Here is a 25791-nt window from a genome sequence, read left to right on the forward strand (position 1 = left end):
ACTTTTTATGTATATCTTATCTAAACTTATTTGAACTAATTAGCTCGAATTTAAACTCATCTGAAATTATTTCTCTTACAATAAATGAAGAAATTGATAATGATTAAACGTGAACGTCATTACATGACCTGTTAACAAACTGACCCAAAAAATGTACCCAAACCCGATATGACCCGGCCTGAAATCAACCCGAAACCCAGATTAACCCAATATATGAGACCCAAAGCAGAACATGACCCGACTTGGAAATGACCTGACCTGATTGTAACCTGCAAATTATTGACTTGAACTGAACCTGAGAATGACTCGACTTTGAAATGACCAGGCCTGATTATAACCCGCAAATTATTGACTTGAACCAAACTCGACTCAAACCCGAGAATGACCTAAATTGATTATAACCCGCAAATTATTGACTTGAAACGAACCCGACTCGAACCCGAGAATGACCCTAACTCATTTTAACCCGTGAAAACCCGACCTATTATTCACCTGATCTGAATGTAACCCGACCTGTTATTGACTCGACCTAAACCCGCAAAACCGATAAAATGTATGACCCGACGTGACCCGACTCAAGCATGACTCAACCCGAATTCGACCCGCATAGGTTACGACATTAACCCGAATTGACCCAACCCGAGTTGACCCGACCTACACTTACCTGACCCAAACCCGACCTATTTACCCGAATTGATAGCTCTACCCACAATCCCACATGCATAGTGAGTTGTGTCAAGCAAGGGATACCGTTGGACTTGATTCTGCCAATGTTTTGTTTTGTACTAATTAATTTGGCTTGGACGCCACTTTTTTTAAACCATAATTAACTAAGTTAATAGCTATTAATATTGTTACCTAATTGTATGATAAAAGTGCATAATATAATTTTGAAAAAACGAGGAACTATACAAACGAGGAGAGAAAAACAGTAAAACACATTTAAAATAAAAATTGACTTTTGGAAATTTAATGTAGTAGCAACATTTTTTTAATAACTTGTTCTTTTTTAATCGCTATATTTTCCTTATTGATTTGTGTTTTGTTCTAGACTATGAATTGTCAGCTTTGCCCTACCCATGTGACTTATTTGTTTTCTCTCCATTAATTCATATTGCTTATAATTGTTATTGTCTTAATGAGTGCACATGTTAATGTTGCAAAATGATCAATGAAGTATACACCATATTAACGATCAACTAACTTAGATGATTAAACTAATCATTTATCCTTTGAAACTCTCTTTTTACAAAACAATACTTCACATCAAAACTGCTTTTCCAACCTATAGTGATACAACTATTTGTGCTAAATTCATGTCATAAAATTTTCAAAATTTTAATTGATAACTACTATGCCGAGCTCATAGCCCTTGACTTTTGAAGTAACATGACTCAAATTATAGTTATTGTCCTTAATCTATCTCAATCAAGTTCTTTAAAGATTATTATCCCTAAACATAGGGCTACAAATGATACATTTAAATTATCTATTGTGAATACGCTGATTACATATATAAACAAGCTTAGAGTTTTCATTTAAATAATTTGTTCATGAATATTAATAAAAACAAACTTCTTCGTGAACATAAATAATGAGTTCTTCAAATCCAAATTATTATATAAATAAACGAACAAAATAAATTTTATTCAGATCCACACTCGAACTATATTGAGAAAATCTCAACTCATTATCAAACTAGCTATGGTCTATGTAGTAAAATTGACTCGAATAGACCATACATTTTCCATCTAAGATTAAAAAAACAACATCAAACAACTAACATCAAACAACAGAGGACAGATGCATGCATAAGAATAAACATCAAGGGTAATTACGGAAACCTCACAAAATGAATAAAAGCTCACGAATCAGAAAACACAAATTCTATTCAAAAGCGTGATTAGTCCATTGTCTTCCACCCAAACAAAACAAGAGAGAGAGAGAGTGAGTGAAGAGAGAGAAAGAGTATTTTCTCTACAGCAGTGGTGGATGCTGCTAGGATTGCTTCCATTTTCGAACTTCATTCACTTCTCTCTCTACTTTCTCTCTCTTCAACTCATCATTTCCATTTCTCTCTCCTCTTTTCTCTCTCCATTTCCAGAAAACGATCGAAACCAGCTAACTACGATGTTAGACGGATTGCTCGGAAAAAGTGGATTCTACTCCAAATGGTTTGTTAGATTTGTTGCTCAATCTCTTTCTCACCTAGATCTTTCTCTTTTTCAACCTAATTTAACTCCTTTTTTTCTGGATTTTTGATTCATTTCACTGATTTCGAGTTTTTTGGATTGAAATTGCAGTAAATCGTTGATTAAGCAGACGAGAACTCGAATCGAAGTTGTGCGACGGAAAAGAAATGCGACGCAAAAGTTTTTAAGGAAAGACATTGCTGATCTGCTTGCTAATGGCCTCGAGAAGAACGCTTATGGAAGAGTGAGTTTGTTTTTCCTCTTGTTTTTTAGCTCAACGATTTGAATTTTTATTTCTATTTTTGTTGTGTCGTTTTTTTGATGATTGCTAAATTTTTTTAATGTTTATTTGAATTTTTTCCGTTGTGCATAGTATTTGGATGATGAGAAATGTCGGTGCATAAGAATATTGTATTTTTCCTTTGTTTATATATGTATTTTGTCGATTAATTTTGACCGAAAAGCATGTTTGCTTGAATTTTGCGAGAGTTGAAATATTCATTTCTATTGAATTTGCAATTTGACTGTCAACATTTGAGGTGCTACTAATTAATCTTCTAATTTTGCTCTACATATTCATATAATTATACTTTGGTTGAATAATGGTTGTAGAAATAAATTTAGACGAAAAATGTCTTGTTCTGTCTCTTCGTTCCAACAATAGTTAAATGTTTGACACTCTGAAAATAGCATATGACATGACTTATTGAATAGTACAAATTAATCTAAAAGTAGGAATAATGCTATGAAATGTATTATTCTGGTTCTTGGACTCACTGGTTGTGTAAATTTGACATTTTGTGTAACATAGATTATTATTTTAGGTACTTGATGTTGCACTTGGCATATCTGGAAGTTGTTTGCGTTTTTATTGTGCGGAAATGTGATGTTTTATTAGCTCCAAATAGTTTAAAAATGTGCGACATTTTTGTAAAGATCACTGCAGTTTTACCTTGACTGTGCACTGCATTTTAGTATTACTATCACCTTGATTCCTTAATGCGGCGCATATCATTGGCTGTCCCTGTACTTCAAGATCCCCGGCTTTTATCTAATATTTATGCGTACTTGTATGAAGCTGACTATCTTGTATTATATTTCCTACGATAACAGGCAGATGGTTTGATTTCGGAGCTGATTCTTACTTCATGCTATGAATTTATTGACCATGTTTGTGAAATTATTTTGAAGCACCTTCCAGTTCTGCAAAAACTAAGGTACATATGGAGTTCCTTGCTGTTATGCTTTTGTTATGCCTTATCAGAAATCTATTGTGTTGGAACTTAAATTACTCCACTTTGGTCTTCGCATGCTATGCTGTGTGTCTGTATGTAGCTCGGTTGATAGCACAAACTGATATACAGCTTTTTGATCTTAGCTGCTGTGGTGATGAACTTCGTATTCCTTGTTTGGTAATGTTTGGTCACAGCCTAAAATCATAACAGAAATTTAGATCACTACGCAAAATAATTAAATAATGCATGCATTCCTGAATGAAGAAATGATAGTGTAGAATTTACAGCATGCCAAGTCAGTAATTGTTTTAAAATCACTGAGCTGGGTGTTTAAAATCACTTGTGCTGGGTGTTTAGGCTTGTTATTTGCATATTTATTATGGAGAAGATTTATATTGTTCTAATGCTAAAGGATACAACTGATCGGTGCACTCAGAACTAGGTGAAAGTACCTCGAGAAAATTCTTCCCTTTGTTCAATTGTAGACAATAAGAAATCAATGTAGCCTCGGCACCCTTCTTTGTGATACAAATGCGTGGGATATCTATTTGCAGAATTTCTTTTACCCTTCTTTGTGATACAAATGCGTGGGATATCTATTTGCAGAATTTCTTTTACACTATAGACCGTTTCAGTACTCTTATTGTAGCAAACTTTTTGCCTATAACAGGGACTGCCCTGAAGACTGTAGAGAGGCTGTAGCATCCTTGATGTTTGCTGCTGCCAGATTTTCGGATTTACCTGAGCTTCGTGAACTTAGAGACTTGTTCCAGGGAAGATATGGAAACTCTGTGGAGTTCTATGTAAACCAAAAGGTATATATTCACGAATCAGATTGAATCAGAATGTGTGCAGATTTCTTTCTTAGATTTTGCAGCTAATAATTATGTTACATGCTGCAGCTTGTTGAGAATATAACTCCGAAACCGCCTTCTATGGAGAAAAACATCAAATTATTGGAAGAAATAGCATCTGAATTTTCATTGAGGTGGGACAGTAAGGGCTTTGAAGGGAGGATGGCTAGTTCTTCCATTACTGAGCAGGTAATTCTTTATCTTCTCAATGTTCATTTCAACTGAGATATTTGTTTCTCTTTTCCTTCTGATATATCTATGCCATAGAATCATAGATTGCTGTTTCTGTGAGGCTGCAAGGATAATCAGAACTTCAAGAAAACTGGCTGCTTAAAAAGCAACACCTTGCCTTTTTATTTCTTAACCATTTCTTTGTGATTTTATTATCTGCAGAAGCACCAAAAGATTCCTGTGACTATCCAGGTTGCTCAGGTCAAAGTTTCAACACCTTTTGTTGACGAAGCTCCCCGTAGGACTGTCAAAGAAGTTTTAACGAAGAAAAAGAGTGAAGCCACTCATCCTATTAAAGAAAGACAAACTGATGGCAGACATCAAATGGATGCCAGGAGAGATGTTATACCTGAAAGAAAAGATGAGTTGAAGTATAATCTTTCTAAAGCACCGGAACTCATTAACAACAGGTACAAGCCTCCTTCTTATAGGGACGGCATTATCCAGAAAAGCGAGGATCATGACACTTATCTTCAAAGAAAAGGACAGAAGGCTGATAGACGCGTATATGAAGATAATAGTGTTAAAGAAGCCATTCAGGTCGGTAACTCATCTCATGGAAAAAGATTGGAAACTGTTCATAGCCACAAGCTGGATAAACGTAGGCAGGATGATGAGCCAGAAGAAGATCTTTTAAAAGTCTTGTCGCAACAAAAATCTGATCAACGGCCAGCCAATAATGGAATAAGCTCCCCATCTTCCATTAATGATGAACCAACTGAAAAGAATCATGTAAGATCCACAAGAAAGAAAGAAGAGGGTGTAACAGATGGGTTGCCTTTGAATTTCAGGGGTGGTGTTCCTCCTCCATATGTTAAACCAAGAAAGAGCAAGCACAAAGTTGATCCAGAAGAGAATGACACTTTAACCTTCTATCCAGCTGGCAAGCCAGAAAAGCCCCTTACCAAACCTAATATTCCTGATGCCCATGAAAATTTGGATGGGATGGGACGTGTCACGGAAGTTTACTACAAAGATGAAAGCAGTGGTGTTGAATCGACTCCTAGACGAAGACATCGGAGGAAGCATTCACGATCTGGGTCTTCCCAAGATGGTAAAGCGAATGGTGAGGGGGAAAAGGAAGAAAGAGTTCTCCGGAGAGTTTCCACTAGTAGGAGAAAACATGAATCAAGAAAAGGTCTCCAGATAGTATTTGATGATGACAATTACCAAAAGGATGACGAGGAGAGAATGGTTGACAAGCTGTTGCTACACTACAGCAAGAAACCCTCTTCCAGTGATCCTGGAAAGCCGAGGAGGGAAACTAAAAAAAGAACAAGTGATGCGAACAAGCCTCCAGCTCATAAAGCCGAAGTTCGCACTAACTTGGCTGAGGAGGATTCAACACCAAGGAGAGGGACATCTAGGTCAATGTCATTTCCTCCTCGCCAAGTACCCCAACCTGAGCAGCAGAAGGTGTTTTCTCGTGCTGCTTCCTTTCAACCAGAGATCCCTGCAAAGCATGTGCACCCAAAGCTTCCTGATTATGATGATTTAGCTGCAAGATTTGCTGCATTAAGAGCATGTAAAGGCTGACAGCTCCAAGATTTTGGTAACAGTCTCAAATCATTTCTTGACTCTACTACCTGCTTCTTGCATTCACTAAGCATTCCTGCTACGAGAGATTTTAGGATGTCTATGTTGAATAATCGAGGTCAAGAAATGTGCAAAGAAATTGGATGGAGAATCATGGTGCATTTGGTTTCCTGGGATTTGCGGTATCATTGATTCATTGTATAATAGAGAGCATTCAAGAGTAAGACATTGTTGACTACACGATCACTATACTATTTAGCCTGTAAAATTGATATTATCATTTGCAATTTTGCACGCTATAGTTTAATAAAGTAGATAATTACTCTGTACTTTGCAGTTTTAGTTTGTATTACTATGCACTATACTCACATGTAGATCAGTGTTACGTCGCGACACTTATACTACAGCTGTGTTCAGTTGGTACTAGTAGTTCAGTTTGGTCAAATTAAGGTGTGTTTTGTTTAGTTTCAGAACAAAGGTTTAGCGAAGCATCTTGCAGATAGTAAATGGCCATTATACCCTCCATTGTCTTTAGGCCATTTAGGCCTACGAAAATGGCCTACGAGTCCTTCTATATGACTCGTCTTCCAAAGTCTCCAGTTCTTTTACCTGCCATATGCTTAGTACTCTTTCCCGCCAAAAAAAAGGTATCTCATGAAAACCCTCCATTTATTACTCTTTCTTTCTACTAATCTTTTTTCTATCATTCAGTCATTTTTACAACGGTACTCTAGAAAGTGAGAGAGATGAAGGGGTCTTCCAAAGTGATAATGGGAGCAACAATGGCAATTGTAATTGTCCTTGCCATTGTGCTACTCTTAGTGTTGGTACTTCTAGCTGAGCTTTATTGCTCTCTTTTTCTCCGGCGACGAAAGATCAAAGCCGGAAAACCCGATTCGAACCCCGAAAACTCCGTCTCCCAGCCTCAGCAGCCACAAGAGAAGTTAGTCCCTTCTCCTCTTAGTAGCTTCTATGCTCAAGGGGTTCTAGATGCTCCTAGAAGCTTCCTCTTTCCCAAACTACCTAGTAAGAGAGAAAACCGAGCTGAAAGTGATGATATTGAGAGGCCAAAACATGGGAAACTCCATCAGTTTCTTAGAGTTCAATCCCCTCAACAAATTGGCCTTGCTTCTTCATTATCACCCTCACCTTCTTTCATCCCAGTTACCAAGCCTCACCAACAGTCTGACGAAAACACTGAAATTGTACCTGAAGATGGGAAGGAAAAGAATTTCATGTACATTTCCAATCCTATCTATGACAATGAGGTTGCCCGGCCGAGCCGAGTGGCAACCCCATTTGAGACCCCGGACAGCTCCCCGTCCCAGTTGGACCGGAGCGGGTCGTCCGGGGATGATGAGGAAGAGAGGGATGGTGAAAATCTTGGAACTTCATCAAGTCCATCTTCACTGCCATTGAGTCCAATGAAGGAGCTTCCTGCTAAAGCTGCTTCTGTTTCTTTAAGGGATGCAAGGTCTTTGGGTCCTTCTGCTAGTGAATCCAACAGTCATATTGGTCGATCATCTTCTTCTTCAGATTCACCTCGCACTTCACCTTCATGGTAAATTTTTATGTTTTCATCCCAAATTAGGTAAAAATTAGAGGTTGCAAGATTATTCTATGAGAATATTCATGTTCTAAGGTGAAAAAAAAAAAGAAAAAGAAATTTCCTAATTGTTCCTCTAGTTTAGGGGTGAATTTTATTCCCCTTTTTATTTACCTTTTCTTGGTTGATGTTAGTAGTAGACTAGTAAAGTAGTACTGTAATGCAGTAAACTTATGGCAGTAAATTTGTGGTAGAAGTAGAAGTAGTGCTTTTTATGGCAATAGGCGTGGAAAAAGGCACGTGAACCCATGCCTCCCTTTCACCTAACTTTAGCTCTTTTGCCCTATTTTATTTATCTGTCTTGAGGTCTTTTGTTGTTTAGGAAAGTAGTTTGATTAAATAGATTTATTTATTTTACGTAAGTCTTAGCAGAAACATACTATATCTATATACAGTATGTTTGTTTTTGTATGTATACATTCTTTTTTACTTGTCTTTATGTTTTTTGAAAGAGAATTTTATCTCTGCTTAAAGATTCTATCACTAAGAAACGAATTCTCTTCTTGTTCCTTTTTTAATTTATTTTTGGGGTTATTTTGTTTTGGGATTGTGAAGATTGCACGTGAGGAGCAAGTGGTTCTTTGGAAAATTCACATTAAAAAAATAAATAAAAATAAAAGAGTATGACAAAAATGAAAAAATTATCTATGATTTATTTATGGGGTTTCTAATTGTATGGTGATTCCAAGGGCATGGAAGCATAACAAATTAACAATGCATTTTGTCTATATTGGACATGGACAAAGCTAATGCATTGAGCCCAAGAAAGAAGTTTCAGATTCCCTTAACCACAGAATTCTAGCAATATCAGTAGACAAATGTACTGTAGTTTTGTAATAGTATGGAGTATGGGCAATGGAGTACTTGTTAAGTAAATGCAAACGGTAATTTTTTGTTGATTAGTTTACAGTTTTACACCCCACTAGCTTGTACAAAAATTACCGAGCTGATGGGAACTTGTAGTCCTGTGTGCTTTATTTTTATCTAGCCGTTGTTGATAACTTGATAATGTCAATTTGGCGTGACAAATATAGATATATGTACTTTCGAATATTGTGACAACAACAGTGATTTAGAAATGGATTTAGTTGAAGATCTAAAATTTTGGTTACTCTAGGATTGGAGTTGCTTTCATAGAATAACTTAGGAAAGTTTATAGACAAATGAAGCTTGGAAGAGAACAAGACTTCAGAAAACACAATGCACATAATACAAATATCTGTGAAGGTAGTGCTCTGTTTTTCACACCAGGTTTCTGCCTTCTGACTTGGCATGTTTCAGCTTCTGTCTTTTGATAATAACCTTAAAAAAAAAAAAAAAAAAAAATCAAGATTTTATTAGTTACTATTTTCAGATATGTGATGGGAGTAATAAGCATTTCTTTTTTCATGTTCAAGGACATACAACTAGCTATAGAATTGTGAATTTAAGGTCATAGCATCAAAACATTTGATGATAAACGAAAAAAAGCTTCTTAGGGGACTGAGTACATACAGTGAACATCAGCATTGTATCAACTGAAGCAACAATACATTCCTCGTCGACTTTGTCTGATTTGAATTTTCATTCCACTTGAACGTGAGGGACAAGTTGCCAATGTTGCCGCTGTAAAACCAGAATATACGGAGTATATCTCTTCATAAACATTTAAGATAATGAAGCTCTTAGATCGTACTGTAGTTCTTTTGGTGCTCTCTTTTTACTCTGTTCTCATAGCTAGTGTGTTTTTTTTTTTTAATAATGACTTAAAAGGATAGGAAAGGAAGGAGAAGTAAACCTATTTTATAAAAGAGCTCATTGACATTTTGTGCAGTTTTGGCTGAAGTTTCAAAGAAATGCAACCCATTTTCTTTTGCATATTCCTCAGCTACCTGCAACATTTATCAGTCTCATTAACATCTTCCTGCAGTGTTCATTAACCAAAACTTTTTTCATGGAAACTAAAAATAGATGTACTCGTATTTGGTAATGTCTTAATCTTACTGCAACTACAAGTGCAGTACAGTCCTCTTAAGAGACGTGTTAGCAGTACATAACTATGACTCGTCTTGCACGAGGCTCGAGAAAAGAACCACTGATTTAATACTTACAATCCAGGCATTTATGCAAGTGATTATCAGGACATTTTATTCCAAACAGCTGCCATTAATTTCACTGAGGCTATTTGACCTAGAGTTGGTTCTGGGAAATGTATGTTCTGAAATGGAATTTCCTATAATGATAAGACTATTATTGAGTATGATGATAAATCAATCCAGTAAATAAGGCAACTGATGATTAATTTCAGTATACCTCGTTGTCGACCTCCCTCTTCTCATCAAGGTCTGCCTTGTTGCCAACCAATGCAGTGAACGTGCGAGGACTTGCTGATTGTGAGGAAAAGCGAACTGATTGTCAATATAAAAACCTAATACAGTAACAGTTTCAAGCATCTTAGGGAGTGGGATGATGTTTGAACATTTGTGCAACCTTTGTAATCTTACTTCCATGTTTCATGCTTTATTTAAAAAGGGGGAATGCAATAGTGACATAGCTGTTACCTTGCCTCTGCAATTCCTCAATCCATCTTTTCGCTTTCTCAAATGATTCCTGCATCAACAACCAGGTTTCATACTGTCAGCTTTGTTCTTAACTGATATGGAGTACAATCACACAAATTTCAAGTAAATGAAATTTCAAGCTCTTCGACGAGTATTGAAACTTCATTCTGTAAGGTTGTGCTAGGTGTGAAGGAAGAAGCTGTTACCATGCTAGTAATGTCATAGACCACGACAGCTGCAGCTGCACCGCGGTAGTACATAGGAGCTAAGCTTTGGTACCGTTCTTGTCCGGCAGTGTCCCATATATCAAGCTTTACAGTTGCTTCATCTAAGGACAACACCTCGGTGAAAAATGCTGCTCCAATTGTTGATTCCTGCAGCTTATGCAATCAGACAAATAAATCCAAAAAAGATTGCTCCTCGATATCAAGTGTATGAAGTTGTTAAAAGATGTTAACCTGACAATCGAAGAATTGGCCCTTTACAAATCTCAAAACTAAGCTTGTTTTCCCTGTTCCCATATCCCCAAGAAGCACCTACAAGATAACCAACAAAATTGAGTATTATCCTAAGAAACAAAGTTCATGTGACAATATTAGAAGATGCAACATACAAACCAATAACAAAACATATCATCAATAAGGGGTGGATTGTGGGCATTCAAGTTATATAACTTAGGCCGTGATCATCTTGTTCCGAATACAACAATGTTAAAACCATGATTGTAAAGCAGCCAAAATAAGCTTTAATCGATAACTTCACACGAAAAAAATATTAGTGAATTAGCAAAAATTAATTTTAATCAATGAATTTGCATTGTCACATAGCTTGACATGAGCCACAATGATTGAGAGTAATACTAGGATGAGTGACCTTCCGGGAAGTCCTCATGGTTCATGTAACCGACCTCACTAATGGGATTAAGGCGTTCAAGCATAATAAGAAGAAGAAGAATGAAAATCAGTTCTATTCAGTAAAAAATAGATTAAGAGGACCTTAATGTAGCGAATAATGTAAACTTAGAATCTTGTAATGAAAGTGGGGAGAAAAACTATTTTTTCTTTATGCTCTAAATTGTGGATTATAATCACCTTATCATTGTAACAAATTAAAGAACTTAATTTAAACATATGAATTTATTTTGTAATGGGTAATTAAGAATAAGGGAAGACATACCTACCAGCTTGGCTTGAACATTCTTAGTGGCCATGTTGATCAAAACCAGGTATTTTAGAAAAATTGAAGAAACGAAAAAACTTTGTTAGATACAATTGTGAAAATGATAATATTAAAAAAATAATAAGGAAGAACAGAGGAGAAATTAAGACTGTTAGGTTTGACTAGTAAGTTGGGCAGTATTAGCACTTTTTGCTAGATAATTTTGTTGGTATTTCTTTTTCAGGTATTAATGGCAATTTGGTTCCCGTGTTATACTTCTCCCTTTGATGACACTCCACCCATTCTCCTTCCTTAAGGATTAAAGTTGTTATTTTTTTATTTTATTTTTGGATTATTCACGAAAAATGACAATTTTTTTTACACCCAGCTTAATGTACATGGCATACTTCCAACACTTATCTTTAAAATTTCCAAAATAAATAGATGAATTATAAATCATTGTGGTTATATGTATGGTACGCATGAATGTATAGGACACACAGGACCGTTTCAGAAATTTCGGTGGCCCGGGGCGAAGACATAAATCGGGGCCCTAATTCACATAAATATTTCGAAATAAAATAAAATTTGAGTAGGCAAAAAACTACATATTTTATTACGCATAATAATCTTTAAAAACATCAAATTTCATATAGATAAAACATTGAAATGAAAGCCTAAGCGTTCATATGAAAATATTTCTACGAGCCTTTCTAGATGCAAAGTCACTAATAATAGTTTCTACATTAATATGTTCTAACATTATTTTCTCAATACATAAAGTAGCTAGACCATTCAACCTTTCTTGTGACATTGAAGATCTCAAGTAGGTCTTTAGTAATTTTAACTTCGAAAAACTTCTTTCAGCAGATGCAACTGTCATCGGCATAGTTAATAGGATTCGATAGGCAATAGAAACATTTGGATAACAATCTGCAGCTTTGACAAACTCAAGGATTTCAAATGCTGACATCAAATCGTTTGGCAAAGTCATTTGTAACACTTTCAGTTCAGAAAAAAGATCATCTGCATCAACATCCGAAAAATTATTATGAGTAAAGGTAGTCATAAAACTTGTGCAAGATTTTCTTAAATCGTCATTATCCAATGATTTCAACCTTTTTGCATCGCATAAAAAACCAAAAACGTTATCAAATACCTCCAATTGCTCAAATCTATCTTTCAAAGAAGCTATTGCAATATCAACAACCACCAAAAAATAATTGACTCTAAAAGATTCCTCGGGTGATTGAATTTCCTCATCATTATTGTCATTCTCATTCTCATCAAATTGTCTTTTTCTAGTGATGCGACGCTTTATTGGAAATTTTGGCTCTATATCCATATCAAGTGCAAGGATTTTGGCAGTATTTAAACTAGATTCAAACCCTTCAATTCTATATTTCTCAAAATATGTGATCATACCTTGCACTTCGTTCATGACAACTCCAATACTCATGGATTTAGATTGCAACTTTTTACTCACAATGTTAATAGAAAATAAAATGTCATACCAAATTACCATGCCAAGTAAAAATTCAAAACTTGCAAGAGAATTAGCCAAACTTTCGGCTTCACTTTTTGTTTTAGCAATATTAGCGTCATCACCACTAGAATTATACAATTCCAACAAAGCTAATCTAATTTGAGGAGATTGAAACCTTATAGCTTTAACACTCTTAATTCGACTCTCCCATCTAGTATTGCACAAAGATTTAACAGTTAAACTCGGGACATTGTCAACTAAAATCTTCCACCTTTTAGTGGAATGTGCAAATAATGTGTATATACGTTGTACAATTCCAAAAAAAGAAATAGCTTTAACAAAAGAATGTGCCATATCAGAAAGAGTGAGATTAAAACTATGACAAGCACATGGCATATATAAAGCCCTTGGATTAATTTCAAGCAATCTCTTTTGAACCCCTTAATGTTTCCCTTTCATATTAGAGCCATTGTCATAACCTTGCCCCCTTACATCATCAATATCCAAATCAAGGGACTTACATACATCTAACAATACATTAAAAAGTCCCAAACCAGAAGTATCATCTACTTTTAAGAATTCTAAAAAAAACTCTTTTATCTTGATTTTATCACTTGATACATTCACACATCTTACTATCAAAGTCATTTGTTCTTGATGGCTCACATCAAGGGTACAATCAAGGATTACAGAAAAATATTTTGACTCTTATATTATTTTTATCATTGAAGTCCGAACACCATGAGATAAAAGATAAATAAGCTCATTTTGAATTTGAGGACCAAGGTAATGTTTGTGAATTTCTTGGCTTTGAATACGTCTAACATGATCTTGCATTACCAAATCAAATTCAGCTATCATTTCAATTAAGCCCAAAAAATTACCATTACAATCATCATAAAGTTTTCCACTAGATCCACTCTTGTTTCATACCAAGTGTTCATATTAGTCATATGCTCAACACTATTCTCATGTAATTTGAGTTTCTCACCAAGATGTTTCCAATCATTCATACCATCACTTGCTAAAAAAGTTTTGTTATTTTGAGATGTGAACAATTTACAGCAAAAACAATATACTTTATCAGCTAATTTTGAGTAAACCAACCATTTTCTATCAAAAGTCTCACCATTACTCAACTTCTTAGTGTAATAGGCATATGAAAAATGTCTTAATTTGTTATCAATGGGAAACACAAGGTTCAAATCTCTAATAGGTCCTTTTTGTATCAAAATATCCCTTCCTTTAATGTCAAGATTACCCCAATTTTTAGGATCATAAATATCTAAAGGAGGGACTACTTGATCAATGCCAACATCATTAACATCGGATGTATTTGGTACATTCATTGGTTCATTCATATTAGTCGCATCCTCATTAGGCTCATTTGCCTCATTAGCACAATTTTCATTATTTATATTGTCCTTAAATTGTTCATGATTTTCATTTTCACCCAATTCATTAGAAGACTCTTCTACTTGTACTACTTTAGTAAAAAATTTGTCAATGGCACCCTTTTGAGATTCTATTAACTCTTCTGCCCGTTTTCTTTTTTTCCTCTTATCATTACCGAATAAATATTTTCTAGGCAACATTCTATCAAACAAAGCCAATAATAAATTAATAAGTATAGAAAAGAACAAAAACACCTGATTATTTGACTTAGTGCGCTCAATTTGCACTCCAAACCAATGTCATCTCAAATAATCAAATCTGAAAAATAGAAAACAATTGAAACAAAAATATTTAGCTCCCGTCGACGGTTAAAGGACTAAAACAATTAATATTATTAATATATATGACACTATCCTATAAACAAACTCATATACTACAGTACTACTAAAAACGAAAATGTCCTCAAAGAATATTACGACTCGTATCCACAAATCCACAATCAAGACCATTCAAGTACTCTGTACTCATCACCTCAAAAACAACATCATCATCATTTAACAGTTTAACACTCTAGATTAAAAAAAAAAAATTATAAATTTATGATTATTTAAGAATGAAAAAGTATAAAATTAAAAAGTTAAATAAGAAATTAAGAATTAACCTTAGCAATCTAGCATTTTGATGAAACGATGATCCCGTATGCCGTAGCTCTCGTCGACGGTCGAAAGATTCCAAGCAAATCAAGCAATCAGGGCCGTAGAAAACTAGAAAATCAAGCAAATAAACAATTACCCCAATTAGAAAAATCAGAGTTAATCAAAATTTTATCAAACGAACAACCGAAATATTATCAAACGAACCAATTCAACCGAAATTTATCAATTAGAACAACCGAAATTTTATCAAACGAACCAATTCTACTTTCAACCAATTAAAGAATTAGATAATATTTTCCCCAAATTTTATAATTAAAAGAAATTGTAAAGATTATGAAAAGTTAATAGAAATGATAAATAAAGTAGAATATACAATAATATAAAGAGAATTATATCTAATTAGATAAGTTTCCGTTGATAATTGATAAATTGAAGGATAAAATTACCATTTAGCATAATCACGAAGAAGAAGGAAATTAATTTGAGATACGTTTTGAAGAACAAAATCGTCGACAAAAAGGGATGAAATTGAATTAATGACATTTTTTTTGGGTTAATCAAAATTCACTTAGGAAAGTGAATATTTTGGGAGAAAAATAAGGGAGAAAAATAAGGGAAGAAGGAGGATGAACAACGAAGGCTTTTGGAATTCTTCTAATGTTCTGAAAGTCTGAACTATGAAACTCACGTTTCTTTTTTTTTTCCTTTAAATTTTTGTTTTTTTTTTAAAAAAAGATAATTTTGGGGCCTTTATTAGATTTGAAGATGGGCTTTTGATTTGGGGGCCCAGGGCGGTCGCCCCACCTGCCCTGGCTTGCTACGGCCCTGAGTACACACTTACAAGAAATATAATATGAATCTCAACTATGATTTAAAAAAACTTATAAGAGTACATTAAATTAAAGCCGTATTTAATTCTCTTATACTTCGTAATACTTTGTACACTGTAATAAGTAAGCTGTCATTTCATCTAAACAGACAAGAGTCTGGCTAAGTACACCATACATAAAAAGAGCAAAAAATAAATAAAAACGGTACACCATACATAATAAACACTTTAAACAAAATCTCAAATTAGGTTGAGACTCAAACACACAATCTCTGTCAGGATTATTAATATGACTTTGATTGGGCCCATGGGCTTTATGATAATCTCAGTTGAAAGAAATAATGGGCCTTATCCTCATGGCTCAATCTAATACAAATTCACACTCATGAAGTAAAAGAGGAATAGAGGTAGTGGCGGATCCAGAAAAAAATATTTAACGAGGTCAAAATACATTTGGTGAATTTTAATGAGGTTATTTGATTAAAAAAAAAAAGTGATTTTATTGAGAAAAAAAAAATAAATTTATAAGAATTTTTAATTTTATTTTTTATACTCATGTGGGGTCAAGGGCTTGCATCCGCCATCGAATAGAGGATGCCTCATATTTGTCATCAAATTCAAAGGCGTGCGTACAAGCACACACACCAAAAAAAAAAAAAAAAAAGCCCCTATTGTATTATTAGAGGTGTTCACCGTAGATTTCTACGTAAAATCTCATTTTGTTGGTATATTTTCTCAATGTCCTAGAGTTATTGCATCATTTGCATGATTTTGTTTCTATTACGAAATATTTTTATCATTAATGTCACAGTTAATATGATTGTCACGATCTTAATATTATGGTACTATGGTAGCAAATAAGTTGTTCACCTTAAATTGAATATCGAACCATCAAATTGATGCATGTGAGTAGGCAAATATGTTGATAATGTGAAGATGTGAACCATCATTGTAGAATGTACTCCGTATAATTGTTGGCCGCATTCATAACAAATAAGTTATGAGCTTGTATGAATAGTAGCGAGCTTGAAATGAGTGCAATAAGATTGGTGGATACGTATAATAACACTAACATGCGATAACCGCCTAACTGAAAAAGATTTGATGGTGAACGTCTTTAAACTGGAACATTGCCATAAAATTTTACACTACTAGTTTGTTGAATGGCTGCACTGAAGATAAGTCGTAAGCCCCCATGCTCCCGTGACCCCTGCCATGCATGATGCATGATGATGAATATCCTCAGTTTTGAATTCTCTTGGGAGTTGGGTCTAACGGAAGGATCCTTCCCCCAATAATTATTTCTTTAATTTTGTCAAGATTAATGATCAATCATTACATATGATGGATTCAAATTAGTAAGATCCTAAATCAATAAGAACTATTCGTACTCCGCATGGAACTGTATATTATACGCATAAACACTTGTTCTGTTTTGTTTTGCGTATGTAGTCAACTATTGACTTGAATAACATTATTTATTTGACAAAAATGATATATGGTCTCATTTATAGTTTTTTAAACTATCTTGCTCATTTTTGTCTTTGTGTGTTACTTATAACGGAGTATCAAATAACCTTATCATAACTTATTTGTCTAATTATATTTTATTTAAACTTATCTGAACTTTTAAAATCTGGAATAATAAGTGAAAATAAGGTTAACAAAACCAGGTCTTAGTAGTTAATACAACTTTTTTTGCCCACTTAATCAAGTTATTTTTGCTGAATTTAACTTATAAAATTAACTTATTTTCTAAACTTTTTATTAGTATAACTTATTTATGCCTTAAGCCAACATATTTAATTTATGAACTTATTTGAATAAGTTGAAGCCTACAAGTTCTAAACATTAGATCTTGTACACAAAATTAGGCAAATTAGCTCCACCAAACAAGATAGGTCAATGACTGACTTGATACTTCACGTGAAAAATGTAGACATCTAAAATGACAAAGATGCTCATTTTTTTCATATTCCTTTTACATAATGTCTTGGTCATTTCGATACTAAAATACTATACTTAAGGAAACTTACAATCATAATAACGTGGATTAAACATGGTGGAATCGAAGGGCCCCTACTTTTTGGAATAATATTGGAATTTAGTTACTAAATTATATTATTCACATAATTTGAAGAATCAAATTAACGAAAAAACCACATAATATATATAATATATATGGTTCTCACATGAAAACTCATCTAATCTCTTCTTCTTACCACTCACGTCGCTTTGTCACTCTCTTATATCCCTTTTGGCTTTTTTCTCAATTATACAATTACGTATATGCTTTCTGAAATTTATTCTATTATCTTGTTACAAAAATTTGGTACAAGAAAACAAGCTAAATTTGTGAAGTATGTAATAATGTATGTATTAAAATTAAGACCTCTGGTTAATGTTCAGAAGAATATTCTTCGATCAAATCTAACAAAAAAACGCTAATTGATACCCACACGATAGTGTCGGAACATGTCATATGCACATACATGAATAATTAGAGGGATAATTTCAATTCATGTTTGTTAATAAGATTTGTTAGCTTTACTAAGGCTATTATTGCTCTATAATTGAATAAACTATGCTTTTGCTCTATAATTTCTTCTTTATGGGTTAACGACAATGACCTCATAACAATTTGAATATTATAAAACTCATAATGTATAATTGAAATGTATTGACACATAGATTTTAATTAATAAGAACACTCATCATTGTTGGTAGTTTTGTTGCTACAGTGGTACATCTATGCAATGTTATATTTTCACTTGTTATTTACTTATTTGTTTGTAAAGAAAAATAGAATAATGAATATTGAAAGTATAAAGATGAATAAAATACTTTATTTTAATTGGATACCAAAGAGAGATTATTTTTACTTCCAGAGTTAAGTCACAACATTTACAACCAAAATTCCTTCTTCAAGAGTCAAGATATCTAATTGTAAATATTCTCAAAAAAAAAAAAATCAAAACACTTTTTTTTTTAAAAAATAAAACAAATTAATTAATCAGTTTAAGTTTAGATCCTACATTTACTTCGTACTTTACTTTTGCTGAGTTCAGTTGAATAATAATTTAATAAATTCTACTCTGTATTCAAAATTGATTGTTTTTTTAATCATATATTTCAGTAACGTATGTTTTTTTTTCTTAAATAAAACCCAATTATTGTTCAAAAATATACTACTCTACATGTTTATCGTGGAATAAATCGCTTTAATTAATTTGGCAATATCTAGAACTTTTGGTGGTGGCAAATACAAGTTGGGGTGAGAATGTGAGATACCTATAATGACCTTAGAATCTGCACGTAGATAACGCCTCCCCTACTATAAGCCCCACCTCCTTAACCACGCCATATATTTCATACTTCAAAAAGACCAATTTGTTCAACACAAGAGAGTATCTCACCATATAGTATCACATACCAAAATAACATATCCATAAATTATTTCTCAAATAATGCCTATAACTTCTCCTAAGAGCGTTGATGGAGAAAGCGTTACAACTATCAACCACAAAGGGGGTCAATGCTTATGCTCTCCTACAACACATCAAGGCTCGTTTCGATGTCGATTTCATCGATCGAAAGCATCGACTTGGATGATGAAGAGGTCCAACTCCATGCCTATCACCAGGCCTACAAAGAGTAATACTACTACTACGACTACTTGTACTACTAATGATCATAGTCATCCTAGTTTTTCTTCTCTATCTCCTAAGTCCACGGACTCTCAACCCCGCGATTCATAAGTGTAATGATAAATCAATCTCCGAGTGTAGATAAGATGATCCACTCCATCCAAGAGGTATTTTGCAAGAAAAAAAATAATTATGCTATCTACTCCTAGGGATTGGTCAATGAATACTTTCCTTAATTCATAGCAATTGTTTCGGGTGAAAACAATGGGACCTTGTCGAAGGTCCGATGAAGTGGAGAAGACTAGATTCGATCCAAGTAATGTTGGGCCGAAGGTTTCCTGCACAGTAAACACACGTAAACTAGCCTCGGGGGTGTTGCCGAGGAAGGCCCCTCCGATGCTAAAGTCAGTACAGTGCGTAGAAAGAGAACACTATGCAAGAGAATTAATTGCTTGAGGCTTTTCTTGAATGAATGTACAAATGTAATATTGATGGCTTTTATACCTCTGCATACATGGAGAAGTTGGGCCTTAGCCCAATTGGCTTGCCTTGAGGACTGATCTTTGACTTTAGCACAATTGGAGAGATGAACCTTGACCTTGGGCTTTTAATTGGATCATTTAATGCCTAAGCCCAATTGGACTAAATTGGACCCAAACAACTTGCCCCCCAGAACCCGATTTGGAAGGATGACGGGTCGGGTTTGATTAAATCAGAAAAGGAGGGAAGTGAATGATTTAATTAATCCAAAAATTTGAATTTAAACTGTAATTAAACCGTAATTAATGAGATAACAACAGTTAAGGCGGATAATTGTGGAAGTTGGACGGATAATGGGCAGTTTAATCGCAAGGTCGTGTGTTTAACGGTAACTTAGTGGGGTATTTAAGAGAAATTGAAACGCGGACTCCCCGTATTCCCATTTCTGGAGATATAATTAGAGGCGCGTCATCTCTCCTCACTTATTCACCAACACAAACCCAGAATTCTCGAGAGAACCCAAGAACCCGCATCAAAACTTCGCAAATTCCCCGAGCATTAAGCTTAGAAACTGAGACTTGCCACTACCAATTCGTAAATCGGCAACTTTCGCTTCAGATTAAGGTAAATTCCTTTGATTTTAGTTTATTTTTCTTCGAATTTGAACTCCTTCCCTTTTTTTTTTCGACTTTTTTCTTCGAAATTATCAATGGCGAGAGGATTTAGGGGTAGAGCCCGTGCTCCAAGAAGAGCAAGGCCAATTCCCGATCCCAGGAACAGGATTGGGACCTGGAATGGACAAAGAGCAGAGTCTGACCCTGCTGAAAGGATCAGGGCGACTCTAGTTTCCTCGGTTCCTCCTCAGAGAACGGAGGGGCCGAGCGCTTCTGGGCGGGACGATGAAGTTCCCGCTGTCCTTTGGGATATCCTTCCCGGGTTTTCAGAGTGGGAGGATGCCGAAGTAGCTTCGGCCATGATAAAGAACCGCCCCTACTCATGGTGGGTGGAGAATGCCGAACAGTATCGGTTTGCCGAACAAATTGAGTTGCATTACGGCATCCTTGAAGCTGATGGGTATTGGTGCCGAATGCCCGTGGCATCCGATAGAATCCATCGTCCACCCCCGGGGTATGTGGGGGTGTACACAAGACAACTTCAGTATGGGCTGAGGTTCCCTTTGGACGTATTTGTCCGAGACTTGCTGATCCATTACAATATTTCCCTATGTCAGCTAACTCCTACTAGCATCCGAAGGGTGATGACATACTTATGGGTCTGCAAGTTTTTCAGGTATGTGCCGAACCTGCACTGCTTCAAAAAGCTTCATCGGTTAGTGCCAAATATTCAAAGTGGGCACGGAAGTCATGGTTCTGGGTGGTACCGGATTGAGTCTCGGCCCCAGTACCTAACCATGTGGCCGAACGACTCTTCAGACAAGGACTGGAGAGGTCAATGGATTTGGGTTAGGGCACCCACGGACCCGGGCCACCCTTGCGTCTTCAGCGCTCCCCGGTACCTTGCTGAGCCTGATCCCGACATGGAAAGTTTAGGTCCCCCCGCAGATAACGGCCCAGACCCAAACCTTAATCAACAGAATATCTTCGGCAAGCTGCCGAACCGGGGGGGGGGGGGCAGCGGCCGAATGCAGCATATCCCGGAGACTTGGCTCCCCGATACGCATTATGTTTTCCAAGAGAACATGCTAGCAGCTGTCGGCCTCAGCCGAAAGTTTAAGGATGGTAAGCTTCTTCGGCTGGGGCCGAGGCTTTTTAATTATCTCTTTTTCTCCTCTCACTTCGCTTTTTTATGCTGTGCCAACCTAACTGAACTGACCTTTCCCCTTTTCTTTTTCAGAGCGGGACGAGACCAACGTCGGCATTAACTACGCTCGTCTTGGCGTCAACCGAGAACGAGTTGTAACTGATCGGGCCCCCTCTATCACTGAACCGCGGCATAGAGAAGTTCATCTAGACTCTTCCCACTTCCAAATTGAGGCTGTTGCTCTCTATCAAAGGTAGAAGCCTTGGTGGAAGAAGAGAGATCCCTGGTTTCAGCTGCTGGACGAAGAAGCTGAAGCTGCCCGTACGGCCGAAGAGATTGCACGGGTTATTGAAGCTTGTGAAGGATGAGAAGGGTCCTCCAGGGCTGCTGAAGAAGAAGCTGCAGCTAGGGCAGCTGAAGAAGACGAGGCTTTGCTGAAGACCTCGGTGAGCTTTCAGACTTAATTTTGTCTGTTTCTGTTTGTTGTTTTGTTTTTACTCACATTCTTCCTCCCCCCCTGTCTTTTACAGTCTGAAGAGAGTAATAGACACAGAGAAGGGAAAGCCCCTATTCGTCCCAAAGACCAGATACAAGAAGTGTCCTCAGACTCAGACATGGACGAGCAGCCGCTTCAGAAAAGGCGCCGAAGAATGGCCATCATCGGCCCCCATGACTTTCAGCGGAGGCCGATGACCATCGGCGTCGAAATAAGGGAACCCGAGGAAGGCAATGGATCGCCGAGGGTTCCCCGGCCACCACCTCAATCACCTCCAAAGACCCCTCTGCCACCTCCCGAGATGGAGGTGGATCAGAAAACTCCCGAACCTAAGGGAGGGGTCCAAGAAGAAGTTCAAGAGAGTGCTGCTGAGCACAAGAATGAGGATGCCGTGATGCCCAGTGCTGAGGGTTTCACGGAAGACATTGCAAGAGAGGTTGAGGCTTTCGTCCTCACCCCTGAAGAAGAAGAGGTCATAATAATTGACTCTTCTGAGAAGGACGATGCTGAGCCATCCAAAGTTAAAGAAGCTCCGTCGTCATCCTTTCCTTCCTTCTAGACTCTGCAATCTGGAGAAATGGGTTTCTCGGCCCCCCAAATTCCAATCCCAGATCACATCTGGGACCTCATATGGGGTCAGAACCGAGAAGGTGTTGCAGCCTACTTCGGCGATTTTGCTGGCACGTCCGAAGTAGATAGGGCAAGAATCTGGTCGCTGAAGGCCACTGCTGGGATGGGCGACTCCAGCAGATCAGTTCCTGACCCAGCCAGGTCTAACCAACTGCTGATGATGCAGGTGATTTTCCTTGCCTTTATCTCCTCTAAAATTCAGCTCTATTTTTTATTTTAACTTGTGCTCCTGTTTTCAGTTCGTGCACAATCAGAATCTCACTGTAGAGCTGATAGATACCCTACAAGATAGGGTAGACGCTGCCGAGCACGACAAAAAGGTAGCCGAGGAGGAGTTAAAGCTTGCTAAGCTGAAGCAAGCAGCAGCTGAAGAGAAGCAGCAGAAGGGTGAAGAATACGAGAAAAAAGCTGCTGAAGCCTTCAAAACCTTCTGCGATGCTATGGAGAAGGAAGTTTTTCCCCCACTGATGGAAGGGGAAAAATTCCTCCAAGAGCACATGGGAGTGGACATCTCCAAATTCAAGGCTACCATTGAGAGCCGAATCCAGGAAGGAGCTGCTGCACAAGCTGAAGTGCAGCAACGGCTAGAAGCTCTTGAAGCCAGCAGAATGGCTGCTGAAGAGATGCTCCAAGCCAGGGGTGTCCAACTCTCAGAGGCTGCTGCTGCTGAAGCTCAGAAAGCTAAGCTCCAAGAAGCTGAGGATCAGCTGATGGCCAAAAAGGAAGAAGTGGCCCAGGCCCAGACAGAGGCTTCCCAAGTTCAGTAGCAGCTGAATGAGTTAAAAGGTTCCTCCTTCAAGCTCGCCGATGAGTTGAAGAAATCCAAGGAGGACTTGGAGGAGACCCAGAAGAAGTTGGCTGATGCTGAGGCTCTACTCAAAGTCCGTGTCTATACCCAGGAAGAATATGAAATGGGTTTCAGAAACGGGTTCAGAGTGTGCCGAAGAGTCTGCCTTCATGCTGAGCCGATCCAGAATCCCGAAGACCCTCATATGAAGTATGCAACTCCAGTCGAAGCTGAAATCCTTAAGGCTGAGGAAGCCGAAGAAGAAGCTGAGAGAATGGAGTTGGAGGCTGAACAGAGGGAAAGGGAGGCTCGGCAGAGTGCAAAGCCTGCTTCTTCTGCTGCTGGGGCTGAGACCACCATGGGGCCCAACAATGCTGACCAGTCTGATCCTCGGGCTGAAGCATAGGAACTCGGGCAGTCGTCTTCAGAATCTTGCGGTTCATCATGCGCTCAACTTTAGACTTGCCGCTTTCTGAATTTTTGCCTTTTTTGTTTTTTGCTTCAGCTTGCCTTGTCGTACAAAACAGTTTATTTTTTTTTGCTTCTGTACGTATTTCGGCAGCTGTTATTTTCCGCTTGTGGGCGGCTGCCGATATAGTTTCTTAACTTATTTGAACTTGTAGCTCAATTTCTGAGCATAAATTATTAATTTGATGTTCTTTTCTTCAGTTGCTTTGTTTTTGAGTGCTTTACTGTTTCTTCAATTCTGCTGAACATAAACTTGCACTGGTAGTGCTTCTTGCCCCCCCCCAGAAATTGAAGTATGGCTTCAGCTGAATAAACAATTTCTTTATTTCTTAAAAATGGGTATTCGAAACACAGGGCCAACTGAAGGCAATGCTTCGGATAATGGCTTTATGGGATAGGCAATATCCCAGAATTGTCCATGGACTCATGCCTTTGGAGAACAAATCTTACTGAAACTTGACTTCAGCTGAAAGACTAGAGTTCTTTAAAAAGACGAGTTTGCAAGCAATCAGAAACCCAGTTACCCGAAGGCGAAGGTTTCAGACGAGGCTGAATAAACAATTTCCAACTGTTGCTGTTATCCTTGATTTTCTGTCTATCATTGAAAAATGGATATCCGAAACACAGGGCCAACTGAAGGCAATGTTTCGGATAATGGCTTTCTGGGATACAAGGCTCAGTTAAGGCAATATCCCAGAATTGTCCATGGACTCATGTCTTTGGAGAACAAGTCTTACTAAAGTTTGACTTCAGCTGAAAGACCAGTGTTCTTTAAAAAGACGAGTTTTGTCAGCAATCTGAAACCCAGTTACCCGAAGGCGAAGGTTTCAGACGAGGCTGAATAAAAAAACCCTTAAAGAGTAGATAGAACCGAGAAAACTTTGAAAGGATAAAAAGTTGCAAATATTTATATAAATGGTGGCTCCAAGGCCTTTCATTAGTTCAAAATGTACTTACAAAGATTGTCCTGCCCCGAAGGGTTTACACATGATATTTTTTCAGTACATCAGCGTTCCAGTGATTTTTCAACTCAGTTCCATCCAACTGCCGAAGTCGGTATGTCCCTGGCTGAAGCTCATCACAGATTTCATAAGGCCCTTCCCATGCAACTGAGAGTTTCCCATGGATTCGGCCTTTCTGAACTGCAGCAGCATTTCGAAGGACAAGGTCTCCAATTTTAAGAGGCCTTGCATGGACCCTTCGGTTATAAAATTTGCTGATTCTCTGCTTATAAGCGGCCATTCTGTCTCGGGCTGAGTCTCTTACTTCGTCGAGGAAATCGAGAGATTCCCTCATCAGTCGCTCATTCTCAGCCGAGAAGTGGTGCACTCGTAGGCTCTCAGAGCCAATTTCAACTGGAAGAACGGCTTCGGCACCATACACCAGTTCAAAAGGTGAATAGCCCGTTGCCTCTTTTTCAGTTGTCCGAAGGGACCAAAGGGTTCCAGGGAGCTCCTCCAGCCACTTGGACTTTTGATCTTCCACCCTCTTCTTGAGGGCATTTAGGATCTGTTTATTTGCAGCTTCGGCTTGTCCGTTACTTTGCGGGTGGCATACCGCTGAATATGCCAGTTTGATGCCGAACTGATCTGTATACCGCTTCAATGGTAAGTTATCAAATTGCCTCCCATGATCGAAGACAAATACTCTCGGGATGCCAAAACGAGTAATGATATTCTGCCAGATAAATTTTCTGACAGTTTGCTCTGTAATGTTCGAAGCTGCTTCAGCCTCGATCCATTTACTGAAGTAGTCAACACCAACTATCAGCCGTTTTTTCTGGTACACAGCCTCTGGAAATGGT

The 25791-nt window shown here is 37.2% G+C and overlaps 3 protein-coding genes across 6 annotated transcripts; 2 read left to right on the top strand and 1 right to left on the bottom strand.

Annotated features, from left to right (window-relative positions):
• Nucleotides 1–1739: 1739 nt before the first annotated feature.
• LOC110707802 lies at nucleotides 1740–6377 on the top strand. Its single transcript, XM_021885849.1, has 6 exons — nucleotides 1740–2174; nucleotides 2304–2436; nucleotides 3306–3409; nucleotides 4098–4242; nucleotides 4330–4470; nucleotides 4675–6377. The coding sequence occupies exons 1-6, from the start codon at nucleotides 1993–1995 to the stop codon at nucleotides 6046–6048; spliced, it is 2079 nt and encodes a 692-aa protein (XP_021741541.1). The 5' UTR covers nucleotides 1740–1992; the 3' UTR covers nucleotides 6049–6377.
• Nucleotides 6378–6558: 181 nt separating this feature from the next.
• LOC110707804 lies at nucleotides 6559–8373 on the top strand. The gene has a single exon (XM_021885854.1). It carries the CDS (start codon nucleotides 6795–6797, stop codon nucleotides 7611–7613), a length of 819 nt encoding a protein of 272 aa, XP_021741546.1. The 5' UTR covers nucleotides 6559–6794; the 3' UTR covers nucleotides 7614–8373.
• Nucleotides 8374–8736: 363 nt separating this feature from the next.
• On the bottom strand, nucleotides 8737–16076 carry LOC110707803 (ras-related protein Rab5-like). Of its 4 annotated transcripts, none has more exons than XM_021885852.1 (10): nucleotides 15336–16072; nucleotides 14895–14997; nucleotides 11375–14551; nucleotides 10653–10730; nucleotides 10401–10568; nucleotides 10195–10243; nucleotides 9947–10020; nucleotides 9432–9525; nucleotides 9149–9259; nucleotides 8737–8956 (listed from the first exon to the last, which is right to left on the bottom strand). In XM_021885852.1, exons 3-9 carry the CDS (start codon nucleotides 11402–11404, stop codon nucleotides 9168–9170), a joined length of 585 nt encoding a protein of 194 aa, XP_021741544.1. In that variant the 5' UTR covers nucleotides 11405–14551; nucleotides 14895–14997; nucleotides 15336–16072; the 3' UTR covers nucleotides 8737–8956; nucleotides 9149–9167. The 4 variants fall into 4 exon arrangements, with proteins under 4 accessions (XP_021741544.1, XP_021741545.1, XP_021741542.1 ...); XM_021885853.1 differs by having other exon boundaries at nucleotides 8738–8956; nucleotides 11371–14551; nucleotides 15336–16071; XM_021885850.1 differs by lacking the exons at nucleotides 8737–8956; nucleotides 9149–9259; nucleotides 9432–9525; ... (2 more) ...; nucleotides 10401–10568; nucleotides 10653–10730 and having other exon boundaries at nucleotides 11426–14551; nucleotides 15336–16068.
• Between the last annotated feature and the right edge of the window lie 9715 nt (nucleotides 16077–25791).

This window comes from Chenopodium quinoa, unplaced genomic scaffold, assembly GCF_001683475.1.
Source record: "Chenopodium quinoa cultivar QQ74 unplaced genomic scaffold, ASM168347v1, whole genome shotgun sequence".
Taxonomy (NCBI): domain Eukaryota; kingdom Viridiplantae; phylum Streptophyta; class Magnoliopsida; order Caryophyllales; family Amaranthaceae; genus Chenopodium; species Chenopodium quinoa.

What these genes read in the sequence shown, in the direction of transcription:
- LOC110707802 (XM_021885849.1), top strand. Translation starts at nt 1,993, where the DNA reads ATGCTGCTAGGATTGCTTCCATTTTCGAACTTCATTCACTTCTCTCTC. An exon ending in CCAGTTCTGCAAAAACTAAG is followed by an intron (nt 3,410 to 4,097) that starts GTACATATGGAG and finishes TGCCTATAACAG; the next exon opens with GGACTGCCCTGAAGACTGTA. An exon ending in GTTCTTCCATTACTGAGCAG is followed by an intron (nt 4,471 to 4,674) that starts GTAATTCTTTAT and finishes TATTATCTGCAG; the next exon opens with AAGCACCAAAAGATTCCTGT.
- LOC110707804 (XM_021885854.1), top strand. Translation starts at nt 6,795, where the DNA reads ATGAAGGGGTCTTCCAAAGTGATAATGGGAGCAACAATGGCAATTGTA.
- LOC110707803 (XM_021885850.1), bottom strand. Translation starts at nt 13,234, where the DNA reads ATGCCATGTGCTTGTCATAGTTTTAATCTCACTCTTTCTGATATGGCA.